The following is a 13,239-nucleotide window of genomic DNA, read 5'->3' on the forward strand; positions in this document are numbered from 1 at the left end:
TGTACCGAATACAATTTTCTCGGTTTCGAAGAGTAGTAATTTGGTATACTTAATTTGTCTCTAGATAGACGTGTGTAGGAGATAGGCAGGTCACTACAATTCTTTTAACTCAATATTCTATAATTATGTAAATAATTTTGCATCAATGACCTAAGTTATTCTTTACAAAAAGGGTTGACTTGCCAACGTTGAGAATCCATCAGAACAGAAAAAATTGCATTTGAGACACTTTTTAAATAACGAATAGTTTCAGAAATAAGTGCATTCATACATTAAAATGGTACATCCTGCATGTACATCAAGAATCCGTTTTATTTCCTTGCATGGCGATATATAGAATATGAATTGGAATCAAATCACTAACAGGTGAAACTTTTTAAAGACTCTTTATTGAATCTTTATTTTTCGTTAATTAACGAGTACATGCAATATAGTAAATAAAAGAAAAGAGAAAATTAACTTTGTAATCTTCTTCGTTTCGATCAATGGTAAAATGATGTGTTACTTAGGACAAATGAAAGTACGAAAACGTGTTCTCACGAGTTCAGTAATGCCCATGTAATGCCCTTGAGTTAAAGCCAGGTAGTGGAAGAAAAACACCTACACAATTTGTATGCCCACGCATGGGTGTTTGTTTGCTCTTGCAGTCAACGTTACTTTCAGGGCCGTGTGTCTTATTTAGTAGTCACGAAACAAACGGTCACACCTGTAATCATTTAATCGCATTTTCGACAGAATGAACAATTTTCCTACTGTTCAGCTTCCACGAGTATACACCAACAAACAGCGATGTATACAGGTCATTTTCTGGCCGTAAATTCTCAGAATACTTCAATGAAATTAATTGATTTTAAAGATACCGAAAAAAATATTTAATAGCTTCCTAAATAATTCCTTACTCATTTGGTACAATCATTTCCACTCAATCTTTTTTTCCCTGTTCCTCGTCCAACATGCAGGACTTTATGTTTAATGAATACGATATAATCATTTATTTACGAAATAGTCGTGTGCATACATTCATGATTACTTTAAATAGAAACGGTATATAATGTTGTGTTGTCTAATAAATAGACGAGTTAATTCAACAAACTTAGAAGTTCAATCTTCTCCAAAAAGGAAAATATTTTAAGAGGGTAGTATTAACAGGATATACAATTTTCAAAAAAATCCACATTTTTTGCCTAGATAAATATGTAAGCCCTTAGGAAAGAGCAAACAACAATTTTTTCTATTAAATAATTGTTGAACCTGATATCCTTGCAGTTGAATGTAAAAATATTCATTTAACTACAGATGCATATACCATCATTAATATATCTTGTTCGAGTTATATCTCAAAACATAATTAAAGTATAATTAATACTTTACGTTAATTTGTTGAGAATTTCAGGATCATCCAAAGCAGATTCTATCTATCTACGAGGAAGTCTCATAGATATTTTATACAAACACGGTAGGTGTAGTGCCGTTCAAACATCATTAGCCATTTATTCATATGCATACATACACGATTTTCTCAAAACCTAAGTTTCCACTGAATACATTTTATTCTTCTTTTGTAACTTCTTCATTAAGAATCATCTTCTACCCATTGTTGTATTTTTTCCGTTTCAGCCAGTGTAAAAAACCATTAAATTAATAGCATATTGCAGACTGCCGTTTAGTTACAATCAATAGAATTAAAAGCGACATTAAAAAAAGAAACGTGTATTTTAATCGTGTCGTAACTTCCGCCATAACAATTAAAACATCTTATGAAATTTATTTCGTTACATTGTTAACGGTATTAAACCTTGATATTTACCTGCCTAAACTTTTAGTACTTTATACAGTTATTTTTACAAATCGTTATCAATTCATCGATTGACCATCCATTTAAATATTATTGTCATTTCAAAGTACGTACAGAATATAAATTATTAACTTCGAATGTTAAACTCGAGTTTGATAGTACACTCAGCAATAAAAAGATAACACACTATATAAGTAAGATGTTTATAACTTTTAAGGCTATATATGAAAAGTGAAAAATCAGAACGTCAGAAAGATAGCACATTCTTAAACTACTTAATAAGTAAAGAAAAGTATTATTTCAATATTTTGTAGCCCGTCCTTCTGTTCGTATAACTGACAATAAACGTCTTGGAACAGATTCAAATAATGATGTCCCGTTTCGCTTGATACAGTTTTTTAATTCTTGAACAGTGCGAAATTATCTTCCCTTAGTATTTACATACACTACATAATCTCACTAACTGTGCCCAACAATTTTCGATTATGTTCAAGTCTAGTAACTTAGCTGGCCAGTCTAAAATTTGAATAATATTTTGTCGTCTAAAATCTATTAAATTAATATAACCCAAACTTTTCATTTTTCCAATTATAAACTTAATTTCAGTGTTGCCGTAATAGCCAATTCCAGCCCACACCATTATTCTTTCACCATCTGCCTGTCGACAACTTAAAATCTGTATTTCTTTACGTAAATTATGAAAATAATATTGATATGCATCTGGTTCATCTAACAGAAATCTGTTTTCATAATTGAAAATGGTTCATTGCTATTTCTTTTTCCACTGAATATATTTTTCTGCAAATTATCAACATTCAATCAACATTCTTTGTGCAACTTCGTGCGCGTTGGTCCACACATAAGTTTCCGGCGTTTTATACAGTTACAATTTTTTATAATACGCTGCACATTACGAATAGTAGTGTCTACACCAGTTTCTGCTGCAATTTCTCTTGCAGTCGTTGCTAAATTTGATGCAGTTCTTAAAATTGCGCGTCGTTAACGATCAGTAATTCTTTTGAATGAGCTGTACTCTTCTTTTTTCCATAATTCTCCATATTTCTTGAAAAATTATAAATAACCTTACGACAACGATTTAATATTTTCGCAATTTTGCTAATAGAAAACTTTTCTCAACGCAAATTCTGAATTGTTGCCATTTCACAATCACTCAATCTTTCACCGCGACCTATTGTATAATGAACTGTATAATTTTAGAAGATATCGCTTTTGAAATACGCACAGTATTAAATACTTGCTGATATAAACAGTTTGAAAACTTTGTACCAATCGAAACAGGAAAACTTTCAAAATGTGATCTCATTTTGACGCAGCGGACAATATCAATGTTTACGCTTTCAGCTTTCCTGTAAGCCCATAGGCACAACAGGTGTTCACCCTGAACACCTGCAATGTATTGCTGACCGAAAAGCGATACATGGTACAAGAACTTTTACTATTTAATTATGTTTGCAAAAATTAACAAAATTACACAATGTGATATCTTCTCGTCGCGGAGTGCATGTATTAGAGCCATTAAAAATCAACCAAACGGATACCATTAAATTCTATGAAATTCTTGCAAAAAGAGTATAAAATTGTCCAAAAACATAATTCATGTGCAAGGAATTAAAACTTCTTGTGATTTAACCAATCACAGTTTTAATGACCGTGTTTCTTACAAATCTTTCAACAGAAAAGCAATCATTCTATAGACAATAGATATGAAAACACATGTACATATGTGCATGAATTAATTATTACATATGCATCTACCAAATAATATTCTCTAAAGATACCATAAATGATATTAGAAGTTGTAATTTCCTGTTGAAGTTAATACTTCTGCTACATTGATTTAACCAGTAAATAAAAATTGAGGTAAGTACGTGCTCTATTAATAAAACTATATTAGACGCAATAATCATATAGATTAGCTATTTCTCATCCATTTAAATGACCTTGAAATAAGATATTTGAGACTTGATTCTAAACAACTTTTTCCTATACATGTTACTACTATTTAACTTTAATTTCAAAGATATTCACAAAAAAGAAAGAAACGTTGACAATTATTTAGAACTTTTGCTTTCTTACTGATTTAAATGACTTTATAATATATTGTCAAGAACGTCATTTTAAACAATTTCTTTCTTTGCATATAACCACCTCCCAAGTTTAGCTTTAAAGGTATATGCATAAATATATCCAATTACATATATATATATATATATATATATATATCGTATTTTGTGCACCGCATTTGAATTACATTTGTACTAATTGACTTAATTCAATCGCTCGCACCGTAAAATGACCGGCAACTCGTTACTATTAAATTTCACAATTTTAAATTGTAGTTATTCTTTTATTTAATATCAAATCTAAAATCTGAATAAAATTAAAAAATATTACAACAGATTGGCAATTTTAACTAAGCAGAGCTAAACACAATATAACAGAATAAAAGTTGTGAACATGAAAAGAAGAACATTAAGTACCATAAAAAAAAGGATAGGTACGGACAAGGAAATCAGTATTGATATTAGAAGTGATGTCGTTATTTTTACAGGGATTTACAGCATTCTATTACAGAAATTGCAATACAAATTAAAATAATCTCGTCATACTAGCTCTTAGGAAAGATAAAACGATCTGAATGATCAAAAGTGATCAATGACACAGAAGATGAAAGATTCGTAATTATTTCGAAGGAGAACAGAGAACTGGAAGTCTGCAACATTCAAGCTGAACTGAAAAAAAACCAGCAACAATGTTGCAGAGCACAAAATAAAAAATACAAAAATGCTTAGAGTAGGCCAAAAACTATGAAAACTGAAAGTATGTGGAAAGATGTACTGTGGACAGACGAATTTAAAATTTAAACTATTCGGTACATAAAGACGATTTTTCGTTCGCTGTTTCGTTCGTAAACGAGTTATGTTAAAATGTAGGTGAGAGTTGTACAGTAGGTACCGAACAACGCTAGTTCTCGCTTTTACTGTTACTTGATTGCATTATTGATGGACAAACAAATCAACTCTTGTCGGCGCTTGGAAGAAATATACAGTGGGTCACAAAATTATTCGCTCAGTCGATAGTGTGTGTGGTAAAGATAAATGAAGTAACCATACAACGAAGAACTTTTTCAGATTTCTTTTAATGGATATACATTATTTACAGTTCAGTGTAACAAAATGGTATAAAAAAGTATAAAGTTTTGATTTATAATTGCAAAGAAAACGAATTGTAACAAATGTCTACACTTTTTCACGTCACAAAATTATTCGCCCATGTTGCGAACCAACTAAAACAAATGCTATCAATGTGGCTTTGGTGGGCATTTGTTTATGCTTTTCGCTAAAAGTAGTCAGTATAACGTAGACAAATGACTAAAAAGCATTGATCTTGATTTGTAACTTCTTGTCTCAACAATTCAATATTATGGGTAGAAAAAGTAAAGAAACAAATCTGGAAGTTAGAAAAATCATTATTTTTCATTGGAAAAATGGAAAATCCATTAGGGACATTGCGGAAATTGTTTGCAAAAGTTATTCTACAGTGCGATACGTTATAAAACGATATAAAGAAGAAGGACGAGTAGAAAATAAAACAGGCCGTGGTAGGAAAAAATTATTAAATTCCGCGAAAGAGCGATTTATAGTGAGAAAAGTTAAAGAAGATCCAAAAATAAGTGCTCTCCAAATCAATTCACTCCTTCAAGGCTTTTCTGAAAAAGAAGTTTCCCATGAAACAGTTAGAAGAACACTGCGAAAGAATGGGTACAACGGCCGCGCAGCAAGGAAAAAGCCTTATATAAGTGAAATGAACAGAAAAAAAAGAATAGAATTCGCGAAAAACTATATTTCGAAGCCTCCTGAATTTTGGCAAAATGTCATCTTTTGAGACGAAAGCAAATTCAATATTTGGGGTTCCGATGGCCCGCAAAAAGTTTGGCGATAACCAAACACGGAGTTGGATCCGAAGAACTTATGCAGTACTGTTAAGCACGGAGGCGGCAATATAATGGTTTGGGGATGCATTAGTTATCATGGAGTGGGTAATTTGGAAATTATTACAAACATAATAGACAAAATAATGTATTTAAATATTTTAAAAGAAAATTTAAAGGAAAGTGCTCAAAAGATGGGGATCTTAGACATTTTCCACTTTTATCAAGATAACGACCCCAAGCACAAATCAAGAGTAGTGCAAGAATGGTTGCTATACAATTGCCCGAAAGTAATGAAAACTCCACCTTAATCGCCGGATTTAAATCCTATCGAGATGGTGTGGAATATACTAGACACTAAAATACGTAAACATTCAATTAAAAATAAAACTGAACTACAAAACAGATTACAAGAGGAGTGGCAAAACATTGATGTTAATTATTTACAGAAAATAGTGAGATCAATGCCAAAAAGGCTAGCAGAAGTTATAAAAAAAAGGGGTATCCCACTAAATATTAATTTTATTAAGATAATAATTAAAACAGTAATTATTATGAAATGAGCGAATAATTTTGTGGCGTGAAAAAGTGTAGATATTTGTCACAATTCGTTTTTTTTGCAATTATAAATCAAAACTTTATACTTTTTTATACCATTTTGTTACACTGAACTGTAAATAATGTATATCCATTAAAAGAAATCTGAAAAAGTTCTTCGTTGTATGGTTAATTCATTTATCTTTACCGCACTATCGACTGAGTGAATAATTTTGTGATCCACTGTAGGTCTAATTGGCCGAAGTGGAAAGAGGCACGACTCTTCTTATTTGCATTTTCGGTAATAATATTCGTCAATACAGTTAAACGGTAATTAATCAATGCCATGAACAATACATATAACGAAAAATCTCTAGTATCCTTGCGCCGTCCGTACGGAAAAAGTTTTTATACCTCACTTTTTACTTTTAAGGTAGTTAACTCATTTTGTTGTATTATTTACATTATTTTTAAACTATTAGGTATGCACAAGTGCTCTTATTTTTTGTCATTTGCTTTGTATATTAGATACGTATTAAAACTAAGACTTTCTACATGCTTCTCATGCAGTACTGACTTTGTACCTTATAGTCGGGCAGTACCGGATAAATTTCTTTTAATTTCTTTGTTCCTTGATTTTATCTAATCTTTTAATCTTATTAAAAGAACAGGTGGTACAGTAAAAATTGATAGAATATTAAAGAAAAAGAAGTGTAAAAGAATATATTGAAATTGAATATAATACCACCTTAACTTGGTCAGAATTTCGTTTATTAATATAATGAACCATTACGGATGATATTATGATTAAAATTATAAGTACCACAATAACAGCCTCTACAGAAATGAATTGAATCGAGAAATTTAATAATGGTCAAGATATAATTTATTAAAACTTCTATGAATCAGTTGCAAATGCATATCAAGAAATATTAAATAACAGAAGAAAATATTAAGAACGAGAAGAATGTAGTTACTATAATAAAACGGATGTGCTTAAAAATATGGAATATCACTTTAGAAAGTATTTCATCTATTATTGTAAATTATTTTAATGACTTTCATAACTTTGTATGCAGAGAAATAGACAAATAAAGTATTCACATTATATTAATAATAAAAATTTAGAGCATACTTTACATATTAATAAGTACTTGTACTCAATCTTTTGGTCAATATTTTATACTAACTTTGAGTTATTACTCATTATTAATTAGGTTCAGAATATATTTAAAACATATACAAAATATATGTAAGATATATACACATTAGAAGTAAGTGACATGAGTAATTTTCTCATTATTTTCATTATCATTTATAATTTATTATATACTACACAATTAAAGTTTTTCCATATTTTTAACAGTCTGTTTATTAAAAGAACTCTAAAATACACTAACAATCACAATAATTGTTCATCCTATTGAGAGAATCAAAATGTTATCGATCAAGAGCAATTATCAGAGTACAGAGACATGGGTATACTCTGCATTGCACAGGAGATGGTCTTTCGAAGAAATATAGGTCTAATTGATCAGTTTTTGTCCATAGTCATCTCATATTTTGTACTAATTTACTAATCTTCAATACAGTTACATATAACCAACCAAAAGTACAAACAAAACACGTACTAAGAGACCCCTTGTTCCCGTGCTATTCTAAGTGCTATCGCCCAAGCAACATACAATACATTGTATCCATCTCTTATTTGAAACAATGAAAAAATACTTTTGTTACAAGATTCGTAGTCATTGTTTCAAGGGTAACTTACTTTATCTAAACATGGAACATGTATTTCTTTTTAGGCAATTTAATTTTTCACTTTGATATCTACAAGACATGTTACGACTATATGATAATAATGCTAAAATTCTGTTAAATCAATACTGTTTTATAGCAAAATTATTTTCCTTCTGTAGTGGTAAATAACTGTGATCGCAAAGGAGTTAAGTACAATAAATTTAATATAAAGGTAGCTATATAAGTACATCCAATATTGAGAAAATTTTCTTTAATTAATTAGGTTAATTTAGACATTTTAAGACAATTTTGATTTCTACCAACATGATTAATTTATTTTAAATACTTCAATAATAAGATATTTAAAATTAATAAATTTCTAAATCTCCATTACCAAACTTGAACTTCAAATATAATATGAAGCATTTATTTCTTTTTATAATTATTTTACTTGAGTATTGAAAAAAAAATGTAATAAGTAGTTGGAAAAATGAAAAAGAAATTATTTAAACTTGTTTTATGACATTTATGATCAATTTTTATGCTATATTTATAGGTAATACTAAATATTTCAATTAAATACTCCAATTGTTTCAAAATTAACATTTAAAGAACTACCTTCATTAAGTAATCCGCGTGAAAAATAATTACAGTATAAGAATAAATCTCATAATTGAATCTTTCAAATAAATACATTGTAGTCTAGTAAATTTGACAATTCTCGATACCTCGAAAAAGAATGTTTATTTCACAATTATGTATCCGAAAACCGTCTAAGTACAAAGTAGAAAAATTATACGTAACCAGCAGTCATGCAGTATAGTATAATACAGAGATATACCAGTAATATAATATAGTACAATCGCGTGACATAACCTTGTCACGGAAGAATGTAAGGAGTATAACAATGATATATATCTAACACGCTGCGATTACAGAAAAAGTATTAGGATAGACCTACCAAGTTATGTATTTTTCTGTCTTATGGTCGGGGAGCTCTGGAACTTCATGAAACATTGTCCACATGTGTATAACGCAACCTCGTCTTGTAACTGCCTCGCGAATAAAAACACGTTTATGTAGCCGGAATCCCGCGACTGCATCGTGAACTCGTCAGAGTGCTCTCGAGCACGATCACCAGCAACTGGCGAATAACACGTGGAACACGATAAATATTTACGATACGATCAAGTTTAATTTGATAGATACTGTTTGCAGTTTGTCACGCGCATTAAGATTCTACTTCACACTGTCACATTCCCATCGAAGTTACTTTACAAGTATGCTGATCCCCGTTACAATTTTAATGTCCAGGCTCAACATTTACGTGGTTTTCTCTTATTAAGTGTATCTACATAAATTTAACAAAACCATGTTGCTTGGATTAATTCTCTTTGATGTATATCTATTCATAACTGGCTTTCCATGGTCTAGTAGAAAATTTAATAAAAGCAGGGAATCACCGGAAATATTTTTAAATAATATTAAAAGATAGTTTGATGCATGGCATGCAACGATTTATAATTTAGATCACAAGTTTTCTCTATCGTGAGATGAACGTCTGCTGTTTGTATGATAGCTACCACCTACTTACTTCCATTACTTTTCGTGCTTCTACTGACCTAACTCACGTATCGCTGTTAGCTAAGAATTAATTCCTTGTAATTTGAAAATGAAGCGTTCGCCGCAATTTCGTCATAACCGCAAGCACCTCATACGCGTATATATAGCTCTCTATTCAAATTTTTGTAATATTATTTATTTCATTCCAGTATAAAATTTGTTAAACGTACGTTAACTTTCTGGGAAATTATAAATTACAAAAAAGAGTTTATATTATATTTCATTACAATATAAATAATTTTATTTGTTTACCATGTCATAAAAAATATAGGACAACAAAAATTAAAACTTATAAATACACACGAGAATATGTAATTATAAAATTAGTAAACATTATTTAGTGTTAAGAAAATTAGAATATAATTGTTATTATGCATTGCAGTGAATACAGTATTGCTTATCTCTATCAATTTATGAGAACTAACAATTCTCGTTCAGTAAACTTTCTGTTCCATAAAAACCTATTTTTACATTAACCTATCCTTACACAAAGGACCTGTTATTAAATTACATTTTATGTATAATCTCAAACTAAAGCCTTTATGACTTTATTTAATAAGTACTGATAACTTTGTCACAGTGTGGTAAGAAAGTTAGAAATATTTATATAAATTAAAAATATATTTAATTTATAATTTATAGCTTTTGGATGAGAATTTTCTCCAACATTTAAACATCAATGAAAAGATAATATTATTAAATAATTTTTCGATAAATCCAATATTTATTTAGTTACATTTTAAAAGTTACATATTTGTGATGTTTAGATATAATATTATTTAATGTTTATCAATTTATAGAAAAGTTCCAATCAAAGTAAAATAAATAGATGAAAAACTTAATAAATATAAATATGTATACAAAAATTTTATATCGCATCATACACGATAACATTTGATACGTATGAAATGTATAATAAGTACATAATATATATTGTATGTCGTGATTTATTTCGTTTGTTAAGTAATATTTCAATTATTTCATTAATTTATTAAACAGATTTTTAAACAAGATCTGAATGTTAATTAAGGGAAAAATAAATTTTTCTCGTAAACATAAAATTGATCGTTCAACATTCTATTATTTTATTGCAATTAACTTAGTTGCAATAAGCTACGAAATTTTTACACGCAAGAATATAGAGTTAAGAGACAAATAATAATTCTGTTTATGGCTCGACCCTGATCACCAGATATCTCGAGTTTTTCACCGACAGCGCGCGGCCCTGGCGACTGGAATGCGGGCGCGGCGAGTCCTCGGTGTATGAATATACACATAGACGTAGTAGCAACACACACACACGCTAGAAACTTAAGGGGCACTCTCACGAGGGTAATCTAATGTCAGAAGTATTTCGCATTCCGACTTATATGTTCTTGAGAGTTATACGCACTATCGCAGTAACCGGCTTTGTACGTAAAATCCTATGATTTTAAAAGATCAACAATTTCGGCGTCGAGTTTAGAAACTCCCGCAGCAGTTACTTAGCACGTGTACGCATGCATACAACAAACGCGAGTACATAAATTTGACATACCTGTCTCTTGGGTCGATCCACGTTGTCTTTCTTGTATTGTGATCGATGAAATACACTTTTCCATCAAAGTCTTGCGCGACGTCCCACCCGTCCGGAAGCGGTATCTCCCCATTTCGTCTCCTTGGCATATTTCACTGCGCTCTAAATCCATCCAAAATTCTCTATCACCGACCAGTCAACAAGCACATATCTATGCGCACGAATACATTTTACTCGCGCCATATACACATTGTATTGATAGAAGAAGAAGAAAGATAGATGCTTAAAGAAAGATAAAGAGGTTCGTTCGAATGGTAAAAGAGAAGGAACGCAACGGTAATACACACAGACTTACAGTGGAATGAAAATAGAAGGGATGTATTGCACATCACTGATTATACACATGCGCTGTACACGCGTGCACACACCGCATATGTATGTACATATTATACAGTATACGAATGGAATGCACATAATATGTGTGCGCATGCACGTACACACGCGTGTCACACAACTCACACACAGACACACACCATACACACATGCGCGAGTGTATACGCGCGTACGCACACACGAATAAGCTATACGTTTATGTATGTGTATAATATAGAACCATGTGAGCGAGGCGAGTGCGCGCGCGCGCAACACATTCACACATACACGCACACACGCGCAAACGTGTATATATGCACATATATATGTATATATGTACACGCGCGCGCGCGCATGCTACTCCGCCATCATGAATACCTCATTATCATGAGCGGAGTGACGTCAGAGTCCCCGCCTTCAGATTCCTCTCAAGCGGAATTCCACCGTTAACATAGCTGCCCGTTGAAGAAAATTTTACTGTTGATATCTTGTCTTGAGACTCTACCGTGGTCCTACATTTATACTGTAGCGCGTTTTGATATCCCTTACATTATCGTAACACTTTTATTTCAACCTTACACTGATCACCTTGGAATTTAAAAAAATTATGCAAACAACACAGCCCTTACACTACTTTCCTTGCACCATATAAAAAGCTGAATTCGACATACAACACACTTTCACCCCTTTTGTCGTGTCACTTTTAGTTCACTTTCTTTACATTCTTGTCTTTCGTTTCTCCAGGCGTTAATATTACATTACGTTCGATAATTTGTTTCTATAAAACATATCTTGACTTCGATCGTTTTTACATATTTATTATTTGTTCTGTAACATCAAACGCTAGAGGTCTGTTTAAAAAACACATTTAGCACCGTGCCAGTATACAAAGGCAATGCTTTCAAGTCTGATCCGGGTACGCATTTCATCGATTACTTTTTGAAAGAAATATTGACAGAGCGTACCAGTTTGTCTGCAAATTCACATCGTCTTTTCTCGCAGTTCGAAGGTCAAAAGAATTTTGCCATAAGAAAATGTTTGCTCTTGTTAGAAGAATCGAGTCGGGTTGTATCTTTATCTACGATCCGCTTTAAGGAATGCACGTTAATGCCGGTACTGTTGAACTCATTTCACTGTGCTCCCTTTTCCTTCTTGCATTAAAATTTCCATTGGTTGTGCAACAGGCACTGTGAACGAATATAACGTTTCATTCGAAAAATGTTAGAATTCGCCTTACGTTCCCTCCACACACTATTTCACTCCACTTTTACTTACACAATAGGACACTGTTATAGTTACCGCAAGGCACTTTTACTAGTTCGTAAATTCAATTGAATATGACTTAACAAAAACTGCACGCTATGTCAGGTCCGTGGATTTAAGTGCCAAGAATACGAACAAACTACTCTGTCGCTTCGACGGAACTACAACCTCGCGCCAACTACAAGCATTTTGAGTGTTTGAAACATGCCATTGGACGTTCATGCCGTATGCGCTTAGCAATGCTTCTCGCTCACTCTCTCTCCTCTCCGTCACAACGCATACAGCGATGAGAACCGAACGTAATCCCCTCTCAGCTTTGTACCTTCCTTCCTCTTTCTCTCAAACTGCCCCTTCCACTTGGCAGTAGCTCTCGTGTCTCTGACCGCTCTGTACGAACAGCGACGGGAACAAACGAACGCAATGCTCTTTCGATAGTTCGCA

The 13,239-nt window shown here is 31.9% G+C and overlaps 1 protein-coding gene across 2 annotated transcripts in view; it reads right to left on the reverse strand.

Moving 5' to 3' along the window:
* Nucleotides 1–13,183, reverse strand: part of kibra (WW and C2 domain containing protein kibra) — an 87,976-nt gene extending 74,793 nt beyond the window's left edge. Inside the window, exons 1-3 of one of the 2 annotated variants that reach the window (XM_031972823.2) lie at nt 12,811–13,183; nt 11,914–12,722; nt 11,185–11,325 (exon numbers count right to left, since the gene is read on the reverse strand). In XM_031972823.2, the coding sequence (XP_031828683.1) occupies nt 11,185–11,312 (128 nt within the window). In that variant the 5' untranslated portion in view covers nt 11,313–11,325; nt 11,914–12,722; nt 12,811–13,183. Of the gene's footprint in view, nt 1–11,184; nt 11,326–11,518; nt 11,874–11,913; nt 12,723–12,810 lie in introns of those variants that run through there. The other variant, XM_031972824.2, reaches the window with a different exon arrangement.
* Nucleotides 13,184–13,239: the final 56 nt, after the last annotated feature.

Source organism: Nomia melanderi, chromosome 4, assembly GCF_051020985.1.
Source record: "Nomia melanderi isolate GNS246 chromosome 4, iyNomMela1, whole genome shotgun sequence".
Taxonomy (NCBI): domain Eukaryota; kingdom Metazoa; phylum Arthropoda; class Insecta; order Hymenoptera; family Halictidae; genus Nomia; species Nomia melanderi.